General features: G+C 39.1%; 1 protein-coding gene across 3 annotated transcripts; it reads right to left on the reverse strand.

Moving 5' to 3' along the window:
- Positions 1-3,666: 3,666 nt before the first annotated feature.
- Positions 3,667-12,439, reverse strand: PRPF38B (pre-mRNA processing factor 38B). Of its 3 annotated transcripts, XM_046012267.1 has the most exons (8): positions 11,842-12,439; positions 11,361-11,511; positions 11,052-11,104; positions 8,971-9,039; positions 8,532-8,683; positions 8,392-8,452; positions 5,983-6,206; positions 3,667-5,711 (listed from the first exon to the last, which is right to left on the reverse strand). In XM_046012267.1, the coding sequence occupies exons 1-8, from the start codon at positions 12,121-12,123 to the stop codon at positions 4,853-4,855; spliced, it is 1,851 nt and encodes a 616-aa protein (XP_045868223.1). In that variant the 5' UTR covers positions 12,124-12,439; the 3' UTR covers positions 3,667-4,852. The 3 variants fall into 3 exon arrangements, with proteins under 3 accessions (XP_045868223.1, XP_045868241.1, XP_045868232.1); XM_046012285.1 differs by lacking the exon at positions 11,052-11,104 and having other exon boundaries at positions 11,842-11,973; XM_046012276.1 differs by lacking the exons at positions 11,052-11,104; positions 11,361-11,511 and having other exon boundaries at positions 11,842-12,436.
- Positions 12,440-12,864: the final 425 nt, after the last annotated feature.

The raw sequence follows: 12,864 nt of genomic DNA on the forward strand, positions 1-12,864 counted from the left end.
TTCACTACATCATTTTCAGCAAACTTAACGGTCTGAGCGACTTAGACTACACCACATTAGGTGTATCCTTATGATTGGTATCTTAATCCACTGTACCTGTTGGGGCCCAGTCCAAACGTGAGACACAGTAACTTCAACAGGCAAGGTGTGGTATAAAGAACTAGTACTCAGTCACAGGGGATTAATTACTAAGGGTAAAGAGAACTCAACAATACAGCAACAGTGGCTATAGGAGCAGACATTATGTCTACAGCCAAGGCAAGTGACCCAAGTAAGGAACACATTTGGAACAGGTTCCTTTGCAAGACTGAGGGTCAGACTGTTGGAGAGGGTGTGGTTGTGACCCACTGTTTGCTACTGAAGCGCAGGGCTGGAGAGGAGAGGATGTCAACAAAACTAGTTTGGAAGCAACCCACTGGGCTGCCAAAGAGCCTTGCTGGAAAGTTGCCCCAAGACTTGCTGGGAAGCTGGCAGGGGGACTGGTGCATTTGCTGGGAAGCACTCTCCCAGGAGGTGCCCTGAGCCCCCACAGTGCAGAAGCAAGAAAAAAGAACACACACCAGATTCAGGATAAGATCCTTTCTTCTGCAGCATCCCTCCAGTATCCTCTCCTGACAAGCTGAACAGTGCTAGCAGGCATAAAGAAATGTTTGGAGGGCACAGCGCCAGTAACACAAAGTAGAACAAAGAGGGATTTGGGAACTGAGTAAACTGATAAATGGCACGTCCACAGTCAGTGGCAGTCCCTATACAAGGCTCAGCGTAACTCAACTTCCCAGAATGGGGATCAGAGAGGAGTCATTCTGGAAGTAATGCTCACTGAACCAGTACCTGGACTGGCTGCATGGGTCCAGCACTTAAAGAAATTTCACCTTTTGGTACTATTATTAAGGACACTGATGACTTCAGAATTTCTAAATAGGAGGGAGTAGAGAAGGCAAGAGGTCTTCTTTTGCATTTGCTCAGCAAGCACTTTTTCTCTCCCTTAGACTGTATATTTACTGGGGATGTCAGGAAGGCCAGGGCTGGTGGAATTTGCCGGGAGTGACTAAATCCAAGGACCCAATGGAGAAATAATTCAGCTTCAGAATGGCCAGAACAAGTACCGACCAAGGAAAATTAGCTTTAGACTAGTGGATTTTAGGTATCTGCACATCAGGGAAGCTTAAGATTTCCTTATGATGTCCTTTTTCCTGATCATTGTGAGTAAAAAAACCCACCACCTCATGGTTTGTGTATTTAGGGTCAACTGTTCTAGCTGAACAAATAGAACCCAATTTCTGCAACATGCTGAAGACAACCTTCTCCACTCTGAATATACTCAATACATTATGGATCAAAACTATGTGATAGAAATTTGACTATCAATGGTCTGAGAAACAATGGATTTTAAGTGGGCTATGTAACATTTTTCAGTTTTTATTCTGTCATGCTTCCTACAGTAACAAATGTTGGTAGCCAGTAATCCTAAAATGAAGTGTCACTTCAGTAGTATTTGTGAAGTGCTGTGAGATCCCACAAGACAGACGGAAGGAATTTCAGACACAGACCATCAGGAAGAAGTGTTTCCTTTTCCATGAAAATAAGCTCTTCCCATAATTACATTAGTTGTTCAAGGCTGACTACGGCATTTCCATGACAGAATCAGATTAGGACCTGAACTAATTTAAAGTCCATTAGTTGGCTAGGGGCACCTGGGTGCCTCAGTTGGTTAAGAATCTGCCTTCTGCTCAGATCATGATCCCAGGGTCCTGAAATCAAGTCCTGTTTCAGGCTCCCTGCTGGGCGGGGGGGGCCGCTTCTCCCTCTCCTCCTGGTCATACATGTGCACTCTTGCAAATAAAATCTTAAAAAAAAAATAATAAAGTTCATTAATTGGCCAATATAACCAGTGAGAACCAGCCAACTGGTCAGTTGTGTTGCACACTGGAATCAGTTGAAAAGTGTATAGACTGCCAGTCTGAGCCTCATCTCTGCCCAAATTAAAAAAACCATTATTCATAAAAGACAACTCTTTTGGGGAAGATAATTGAGTACCATTAAGTTTTTTTTTTCCCCCTTTTAAGCAAAAAACCAAGAAACAAAAAATCCAGAAACTACTGCCTTTGGTACTCTCAGGAACTTAAACTTGCTATTCATTCCCAACTACTACTGTTCACCTAACCAAAGCTTTTAAAAAATTAAGTAAAGAGCACAGAAGCCCTAGGGCACTTTAGCTCTTTTGAAATTGCATGCAATTTTACAGTACTTTTATTTTTCTAGAAATGATTTGTAGCTTTCACTAGATTTCCCAAAAAGCCCATAACTCAAAAGGCTAAGAACCACTGCCTCAGAGGAACTAAGGCATTATAGTCAACAAATAGATTATAAATTGGGCATTAAAATGAAGATTTTACATTAAAATTTCAAGATTGATAATATACTAGCCCATGTATAGTATTTAATTGCAAATGGAACATTAGAAAACAGATGAAAGATTAATACATGAAAAGTTGAAGTCATTTCAGTAAGAGAACACACACTCGATGGAGGTTGCTATTTTTAACTTTCTGTCAAAAGTTTTTCAAGTTTGCTCATGTTGTAAGAAATAATTCTGAGAGGTCTTTTGCAGTCACTTGTCTTCCCAGTCTTTCAGGAAACCACTCTCCAAATTAAACCATGCATACATTTGGCAACAATTAGTATTATTAACATGTTCTACTACTTACTGAAATGTTCAAGAGCAAATTTAACATTAAAAATCATAAATCAAATACAGCTTATGATAGTATTTTCACCTCCACTGGAAATAAATTTTCCACACTTTACCTAAAATACAGTTAAATTAACATTTCAGGTGGAACTGTATTCAGGAGTAGCACCATCATTTAGGAATGCTGAAAATATTTTCAATGTTAAGATCACTCTACTTTCATTACTTGAAAATACTTTTCTATGTCTAGTGTCAATTCACTTGATGCTCAATTAAAAGGCGAGATGACTGAATCTTCCACTTATTTAAAAAAAAAAGCATAGCATTTTTTCAGAGAGGAATTCCTTCATTTAATGAGATTTTTCTGGAGTTAGGTAGGTACAAATGTTAAGCCCACATATGGACTCTTCCAAATGTACTTGTTTGCCCCATGTATCACTTTTGCAAGGTGGCTGCCGAGTGCCCACCAAGTTGGCAAATATAAACAGTGAGATAAAACATGTTAATATGCTAGACACTGTACTGTCTGGAACACTCCTTGTCATCTTGGCACTGACTGAACACATCACCTTGCGCCTCAAATTTCTTGTTCTAAAAAAATTAAGTTATCTTATAAAACTTACTTCAAGTCCAAATTTTAAATGATTCTAACATGTAATCCAAGTAAGTGCAAAGTATCTCAATAAGCACCTTTGATGTGAAAAGTAAGTCATCTCCCAATCGAAAGAACCACCTAATGACACACAGAACACTCACGGACAGAGGGAACTGCCAATATTAAGAACTCTAGTAAGGATTATTGACTATCACATATGTCCAATTCTAGTCTACATGTTTAAAATTCACTTGTCATCTGGGCACTGAGATATCCATCCCTCTACACAAAGTGTGACTCTAACACTGTTACCAATTTCCACAATAAAAATACTTAAAAAAAAAATGTTGACAAATGGGGGAAAAGCCAACACCCAGAATAAAGGATTTAATCCAGTATTTATTCCACACTCATGATCGTTCTCTGTAATCAGAATACAAGTCATAAGAACAATCTATCAAATAATTTGCTGATAATCTTAAATAATGCAGCACAGCATTACTTTTTAATATTTCTCTGTTCTAGATTAAGTTTAAAAACTCAAACAGCCATCTTCATTATCAATAAAAAAAGTTTTCAATTTTAAAAAAAGGACACTATATCAAGCTGTCTCATAATTTAAGTTTTTTCCCATTTATAAAAATGCTTTGGAAGCTTGAGGCTTGAATCTATTTCTCTACTCATCTGCCCCATCCTCTCCCAATTTCACGTTAGTATAGGGTTGCTGCAAGAATGCTAGGCTTTAGACATTAATTTTTTCCTTTAATATAGTACTTTAAAATCTGAGAAATTCAAGAAAAAAGATTACATGTCATGTATTTTTCCACATAAAAAAGAAAAACTAAGTGAATAAATTTTAGGCATACTAACAGTGTCCCTTTGAGGTAGAATGCTAAAAGGACTTTTGATCAAATCACAGCCTAATTGAAACCTCTGCATCAGAAACTAACTTGTCATGAATCTCTCTAAAGTTAACTGTGGAGAATATTAAGTGTAACATATTAACAAGAGCCTTCCAAGATAATATACAGTGGACAAGAATGTTAATCCTACAACTGCTGCCTTCATGTACACCGAAAGCACAAAATTCTCCTATTATAGACATCCAAGATCCATTCTCAAAGTCTTTAGCATTCTATTATGAAAAGCACAGCCATGCTAACTTCAGTACACAAACCATAATCCCACACCTACAAAACAAAAATAGAATTAGTGGCAGTTTATTGCCTTATACAAATTTAACCAACATGGCAACCATGCCAAAGGAATTAAAACATTTTCAGGACATATGTACAGACTGTACATCTCAAAAACAATTAAACAATAAAAATGCAAGAACAATCTGTGCATCATGTATCAAACTCAACAACTGGGTGAAAACATCAATGCAATAAATGGGATTACAAAGGCACTTCCCTACACAAAAGAGGAAATGAAAATGCAGCCTACAGGGAGCTTGAAGAGTGCGTTAACTACTGCACAATTTCAACTTGGGAGGAAAAAAGAAAGCAGATTTAATCAAACATTTATAGGATTCAATGTGATCCACTTTTACAAAAAAAATTTCACACAGTCTCATCTTTTTTATGTTGTTTCTCTTGGCTCTCTGGTTCTATACTTTGGCTCCTTCGACGATCATGTTTGTCAGACTGGTCCTTACTATCACTGTGATCTCGTTTGTGGGAACGTTCTTTGCTTCTGCTACGCTTTCTAGATTTTTCTTTGCTGGGGCTATGTTCCCGTTTTCTTGATTTTTCCACACTGTCAGTTCTTCCTTGACTGCCACTTCTACTTCGTTTATTTGATTTTTCTTTACTTTCATTTTTATGTTTACTTGATTTCTCTTTGCTCCTACTTCTGCTTCGTTTCCCTGCATTTCTACTTCTACTCCTACTTCTGTGTTTCCTTTCTCTGCTTCTACTTCTACTGTGTTTTTTCTCCTTCTTGGAATCTTTTTTGTCATCTCTATGCCGCCTATCATCTTTATCTTCTTTGTGTTTCTTTTCTTCTACCTCACCCCTACTCCTCCGTTCCTTGGACCGTTCTCTTGATCGCTCTCGCTCCTTTTCTCGGTCATTACCTCTCTCCTTATCATAGTCACGATCTCGTCTTCTACCTCTCTCATTTTCTTTCTCTCTTTCCCTATCCCTGTCCCTTCGATCCCCTTTCCTATCCCGACTTCGACTACGACTTCTATGCCTTTCCCTACTCCTGCTACTCCGCCTGCGTTCCAACCCCCGATCAATACTTCGGGATCTTCGCCTTTCTTTCTCCCTTTCTTTGGCTTCACGCTCTAGTCGCTGGCGTTCTTTCTCTCTTTCTAATTCTCGATCAAAACTAGAAGACCCATGGCCCTCCCGGTGATGGCTTCTACTTCTTGATCTTCTTGGGGACCTCCGTGGACTCAGTGATCTCCTCGGAGACCTAATATTTAAGAAAGGAAGAAGAAATGTCAACGAATAAAACGAATCCTAAAAATTTAACTTCTGTTTTATTCATTTAGATTCCCCACATACACAGACATGTTAGGAACAATTAAACACCCTGAAAGGTAGAAAAAAATGACCTTTTGGACTTAAAAGCGACAAACTCATAAAATGAACAGCATACACAGAATTTCTTGAGAGTTTTCCACTGATTTCCAAGGACCTTTGTACAAAGATTACTTTTAAAGTAATTCCAAGAGGTATGTTACCTTGAACGCCTGCGTTCAACATGTCTATCTATTTCCTCAGCACCTTCCTTCCCATCCTTCTTGATTTTTCTAGGCCGGGTTTTGATCTGTTGATCAATGTTCTTCTGAACTGGAACCGGAATTCTTGGAAACAGGGTAGAAAACCACTCCAGTTTTGTGAGAAAAGACCGTAGCATTTCTCCAATGGTCATTACACAGCCTCCACCAGCCTTCACATCTAGGTCCTACAAAAACACAAAAGATACCCTAGCCGTCAAAAAAATTAATTTCAACACACACATGTATACTATAAAAATATTACCATCTTTGGAATCTCAAATACAAAAAATTCTAACAAAAATTGTAATCTGTGTACCCTACTAATCTGGTAATGAATGATACAGAGAAATATTTGGGCTTAGTGTGTGCATGCAGGTGAGAACAAATCCTGCAGCCTCATGGGCATGAAGTATACTAATTCACTCAGTTAACAGGAATATGAAACAGCCCCTTATATTACTAAACTCTGTGGAACAATAAACTTAAATAAACATTCCACGTACCTACTAATTATGTATTTCTTTCCATGGACACGTTTGCACACATCATTCCTAACACTGTAGCCTAACTACATATGAACTACTTCAGACAATCCTGTCTAAAGAGTATCTTTTAACAGCTCTAATATAAAATGAAGCCCTAATAAAACTGGAAGCAATAGCAAACCAACTGCCATGAAGCAGTGAGGTTTCTAATTTAGAGTTATGTAGAAAATAAATAAATGAACAAATAATTGGAAACGCATAATCCATGATGACCATTGTCTCTGAAAAGGGTCATTACCGCATGAAGGCCTTCTTGCTATGCCCTCTCACAGCTCAGGACATGTTAGTCAGCTATTGTCAGTCCCAAACCTATAGTGCAAGCACACAAGGAAAGTGAGATTTGTTATCTAAACAGGAAAACAAGAGCTAAAGGTAAAACTGCTTGCACTCACACACATTTAAGTGTTCAGATATACAGTATTTCCAAATATAATCGCTGCAGATATCTAAGGAAGAAAACAATAAGTTAGCTTATATAGAGATCCTCAGGTTTGTAAATACAATAAAAAACAGATTAAACAGAAGCATTCAGAAACAAACCTAATGCAATACCAATTATGAAGAGGGACATGCTTTTTAAATACAGAAGGGAGAAGTCCTTTGGCCTGAAAAATCTCTTCTAAAAAGAAAAGCAACTTTAAAGATTGTGATTTAACACCTAATACATATTTTTATTCTTCAGAAATATGAATAGTTCAGTGAACAGTCCCTGCCAAGAAAATGCAGACAAAAATTTTCCATGTCTACAAGAGTGAGACTTTTTTTTAGGTCTGCACATAATAACACACTAGAAAGATCTCTATTTCAACTCTCCTTTAATTCAACAAATTCTTTGGATAAATGTTTTAAATGAGACTACTGAAGCGCAGCACTCAAAATTTACTTTATGAATCTTAAAACACAAAGTGGTGGGGGCAGATGTATGGACAATACAGGTATGTATTAAGTACTTTTTGAGATCTTAGACTTCATTCTGTAAGCATATTAATACATATGATTTAAATCCGACACAGCAATGTTTCTGAAAGTAACTTGTTTCCTGAACATATGTAACAAGCTCCACCCTTGTTAAGCCTGAGTGACAAACTACATTTATAACTAAACAAAAAGGAGAATTGGTCTGGCTTAGTCTTAGATACATATGACTCTTGACCTTGGGGTCATGAGTGCAAGCCCCATACCGGGTATAGAGCTTACTTTTTTTAAAAAACATTTTTTAAATTAAAAAACAAGAACCTAATTTTAGGGTTTTCGTCTGGCTTTATAAATAACATATTAGAAGTCAGAAACTGAATATTGTAGTATTTTGATCACTTTGAATAAATCCTCTAAACTCTCACCCTACTTAAATCCCACCCACCTCTTCAATTCTGCACTCCTGTGCAAGTGGGAGTATTAATACGTGGAAGCAGTTAGAGCATAGAGAGCTGAAGTTCCAAGAGAATAAAGCGCTATAATTAGTGTTGTATGCGCATGTCTTAACACCTCAATCTTCAGCATGGCCCACTTAAAAAGTCACTATCAACTGCACAAGTCAAGATCAACGCCATATACAAAACTCAATTAGAAAGAAAAAAACTGCAATAGTTACCAAAACCATTTAAACAATTAAGAAATGAGAAAATTTAAGAAAGTTAACCTAAGACATATAAAATCCACTAAGTCTTAGAAAAAGGACAGCAATTCCAAAAGTATGAGAGAAATAAATTTAAGTACAGAAAATCCTGAAAAACATTAAACTTCCAATAAATAAATAAAAGATATTTTTATATCTTTTTAACGAGAGTAATCAGAAGAAAACTAATTATTACCCTTGGTGACATACCTCTTCATCATCAAGGAAGGATTCAAACCAGTCCCAGAGATCTGTAGGGGGCTGTGTGTACCTAGAATTACAAAAGATTGATTAGGCTTATGTGAATTAAAATGTGAGTTAAATGGAAATGTAGATAAATGCATGTTTACCTTATATACATAAATCCAAGGGCTCTAATATATGGAGAGTCTGTGTGTGTTATGAGACCCATCACTTGCTTACGAGTTAGCTTCAGAGTAAATAATTTGTATAATAAGCAGAAAGCTGTAGAAACAATTCCTCCTGTTCCAACACCTCGAACCTTTAGGGGAAACAGTTAAGAAAAAGTAGCAAAATAACTAACAAATATTTAATACCAACTTATTAATCCCATTAGGTATTAATAATAAGATATAACTCAGAACTAAGAATAGAGCATTAATAAACAGCAACTTTCTAATCCCATTCACCAGACACTTGAATTTAGATAAAAACAGACTTCTAAGCTTTGCCAACTGTCATTTGAGTAACTATTACTTTTAGTTTCCTAATTTTAAACTTATGTTATCAGACACAGAAAAACTGAAAAATGCACGTACTTCTACTTACCCCTCCGCACATCCCCGTTTGGCCTGCTGTTTTCCTGCTTCCTTTCTCCCATGGTTCAACATGCGTGACCTGAAATAGAAAAGAGGAACACAACAAACATTCATACTTCAAATTTTTTTTAAAACTATGATTAAAGTAAACCCAAGTCCCTAATAGAGCAGCTTTTTCCAAAAGTTTGGAAGCTGATTACTTGGACATGATGCATGTATTTTGTTTACATGTAAACCATCTTTCAAAAACTGCTGAGCTTTTAAAGAGCAGCAATAAAACTGCTGGGAGTTTAACAAAACCTCAACAGTTTTATGAGCAGAAATCCCATTAATAGCTTTGTAGAGAGCTGATACTTGTGGAGCCAAGAGATTTCTAAGAGTCTCATATACATGTAAAAAAATATCTGATGTTCTATCAATTTTGTATCTTTTTATGAGTTGTTAAAAAAACAGAAATTCTCATTTTAAAATGGATTTAAGGCTCCAACTTGAAGCAAGTAGTATTTATTTAAAAAAAACTCAATGCCCTTAATTTTATGGTGATTTAAAATTCTACATCATGAAATTTTTAAAAAATGACTTGAAGTATATGCATGTTAAAACAGTAACAAGTTACTTCTAATGCAAAATTATGGAAATTCATTTGTACTTTTTTTTTTAAAAACCATGAACAGGCATTATGTTCATTCCTGATTAGAGATGAAATTATAAGGGCCACACCTACACAGATAATTCTTGTAATTTATTTTCAGCCTAATTACATGAACCAATTCAATTTTTCCCCAGAATATAAACTGTTAAAAACTGAGTGTGACTAGTCATTATATTAAATATAATCGATACAGTATCATATTTGTTGAGGTGAGTACCCTATAAAAACCACATACTTTACCTAAAAATGGCAAAGAATATTAGCTCAATAACATATAACTCAAGGTCTTTTAGAAAAATCTTTATTTCTTAACTTAAAACAAAATCAAAATAAAATTCTGTTCTTTCAGTATGCATTTCTAAAACTGTATTTTTACCCCACCAATGGTTACACTTTTATGATCTTTTTTCTCTGTGGCTTCAGACAGAAAAGCATGCATTTAAATGTGAGCACTACACTATTATGCTCAGCACTGCTTTTCGGTTTTATTTCCTTCCCCCCAGTTTGCTGTATGGAAGATGTTTCAGTTCCTTAAAGGCTAGCAAAGGGGTGGACACAACACGAAATCAACTTAGAACTAGAAGTCTACATATGTCAATGATTTATTTAATCTGGACATCTTGATAACAAAGACTGGATCTTTAATTTTATAACTAAATTTAAATAATTTCTAGTACATTTTAAAATTGTTTCAAAACACAGTATCTGAATTTGAGAAAACAAGCTTTTCCTCTATCACGTTAACATCTGCCTGTATTATTAAACAGAACCTGCTACAGAAAGAGCAGGAACCCAATTTTCAATTGTTTGAAGTTTACTACACAAAGCTAAGAATATTCACCATACTGTATCCATACTGAAAAAGGCCTTACCTTTTAAAAGCTATAAAAAACCTAGTTCATAGTATTACACTTACAATATTCTTGTAAAAGGATAAGAAAATTTCAGTGTACTTTACATACCCAAAGTTGAACTGTATTCTCAAACTACGATTTTTCTATCAAAAACAACTAGTATCTCAAAATTCTTCAATAACCTAATCACTTAACGGGGTGGTGTGGGGGGGACAAAATATAACCTAAAGGCAAATAAAGAATTTCCTCTTGCTAGCACCGCTACAGGTATGTTCAGATCACAGAAAATATGTGGTCTGTCAAATGTTTTAGGAGTCAAATACACAAAACAGACGGTATTCTGTTAGATGCGCTTGCTAAAATATTTAAAGATCATTAAGACTTATTAATATTCCTTTAAATATTAATTAACCTTAAGAGGCCTGGAAGATAGCTTTAAAACTACATAATTTGCAAGGAAGTGGAGAAAACCTATCTAGTTGGTGAAGAAAAGCCCAAAACCAATGGCCAAAAAATACCTAATTAGCCGTTCATTTAATCAGGGAAATGCATTTATGGCGATTGAGCATGATTAATAGTGCATACCTCTACCTGCGACCCTGGGCTGCTCCGAGCCTCGCTGCAAGACTGAGTCAATCCTGCTAACGAAACAAGAACTGAGACAAGAGTGCAGTGAGGAGGCGCCAGGTGAGCTCCCCAGCACAGCCAAGCCAGCACCGACCCTGCCGCAGAAGCCCAGGGCCCAGATAATTCTAAACAAGCCCAATGCACAAGTAACTGAGACCACTTACTCCTGACTTCCTGCTGGGAAAATTTCCAGGCCTTCTGTACACCTCTTGCCCTGGCACCTCTCCACCCTCAACCCTCCCGCCCCCACCCGACACAAGCACTGACCATTTCCCTGTCTGGATCGGATAGAGAATACCAACAACACGAGGCCAACATTGAAGTCAATACACGCCCTGGCCCAGGGTGAGCGGGAGAAGCACCAACAAGTTGGCGCTGAGTAGATCCACGTCAAAAGGAATAATTTTAAAGCTGTAAACTGGAGAGGATTCAGTTACTCTTTCCCCCTCCCCCACCCCTCCCGTCCAACTCCCCCCAGGGGTGGGCAGGAGGTTGGGGGAGGAGAGAGTTCAATAGTGGCGGGCTCTTCCAGCCCTAAAAATCTGAAAAAGAAATGAGAGGGCGGCCCCAGTTTGACCCCTCCCAGGCCAACTACTGACCGCCGCCCCCCCCCCCCCCCCCCGCCTCCAACCATCCCGCACCTACAAATTCTCAGACCTTAAGGGCCGCCTCCGCCCATTTCCTCTAACCCGTCCTCGGACCTTAACCCTCCCAATCCCGGCCCCCCCAAGGCCTAGACTCTTCGTACCTTAAAGTAGATCTCGTCCACCACCTCGTGGTAGGTCTTGAGCTCGTAGAGCTGCACTTTGAAGTAAGGCGACGACAGGATATTGGTCAAAATCATGGGGTTGAGGTTCATAGTCTTCTCGTTGCCCCACAGCGGTAGCACATTTCCCTGCTTGCCCGAGACCGCCGGCTTGGTGGCGCCGCCGCCGCCACCGCCGCATTGCTGCTGCTGCTGGGCCGCGGCCGCGGCCGCCTGGTGCTGCGGCTGCGAGTTGCCTGTCAGCGCGGGGCTGTTGTTAGCCATGTTGCGGCGGAAGGAAGGAGGGAGGGAGAAGGGAGGGGGAGGGGGGCCAAGCTCGATCTCGCTCTTCGGGACAACGGTCCGGGACCCTACTCCATGGAACGCCGTCAGGAGAGGGGGCCGCCTCGCTGTCCCCCAGATGGATGAGGGAGGGCAACGGGAACGCCGACAAAAGGACCCTGGATCGAAAGCAGACGCCGAGAAGCGGGCGCGAGAACTCCCAGCAGAAGGCGAACCGGCGGCCACGGAGCGCGATCTCTTCCGCCAACTGCCCCTGGGAACAAGATGGCGGGCCCGGCGGATGTTACGTCACACGCCCCAGAGTTCCAAGCTGAGCCGGCAGCCAATCAGAGACGCCCAGCTGGGCTGGAAATTCCTCTTCCTAGTTCCGCACGTTCTGTGCACGCTGTGGTCGCTGCGGTGGTCTCAGGTGTCCGACTCTTAGATTTCCCCTGGGAGTTTGGGGGCAGGGGAGGGGGTTGAAGGCCCAATTCGTATGTTTTAGAATCTGGGTTGGGGGCCCAGTTTCTCCTCTTGAAAGCCGGGCAGGAAATGGTTCGCATGGATATATCCTTGCGAATTCGTGACTTACGGAGTACCCTATTCTCTTGGGTTCACAATTTTAAGAGTCTCTGGAATGGATGATGATTAGGACTTAATTCCTCCATGTGATTCCGATGCAATGGTTACATCTATCTATCTGCTGGCTGTAATGTATGGCTGGAGGTTTTATTGTTTGAGCCC

Source organism: Meles meles, chromosome 1 (genome assembly GCF_922984935.1).
Source record: "Meles meles chromosome 1, mMelMel3.1 paternal haplotype, whole genome shotgun sequence".
Taxonomy (NCBI): domain Eukaryota; kingdom Metazoa; phylum Chordata; class Mammalia; order Carnivora; family Mustelidae; genus Meles; species Meles meles.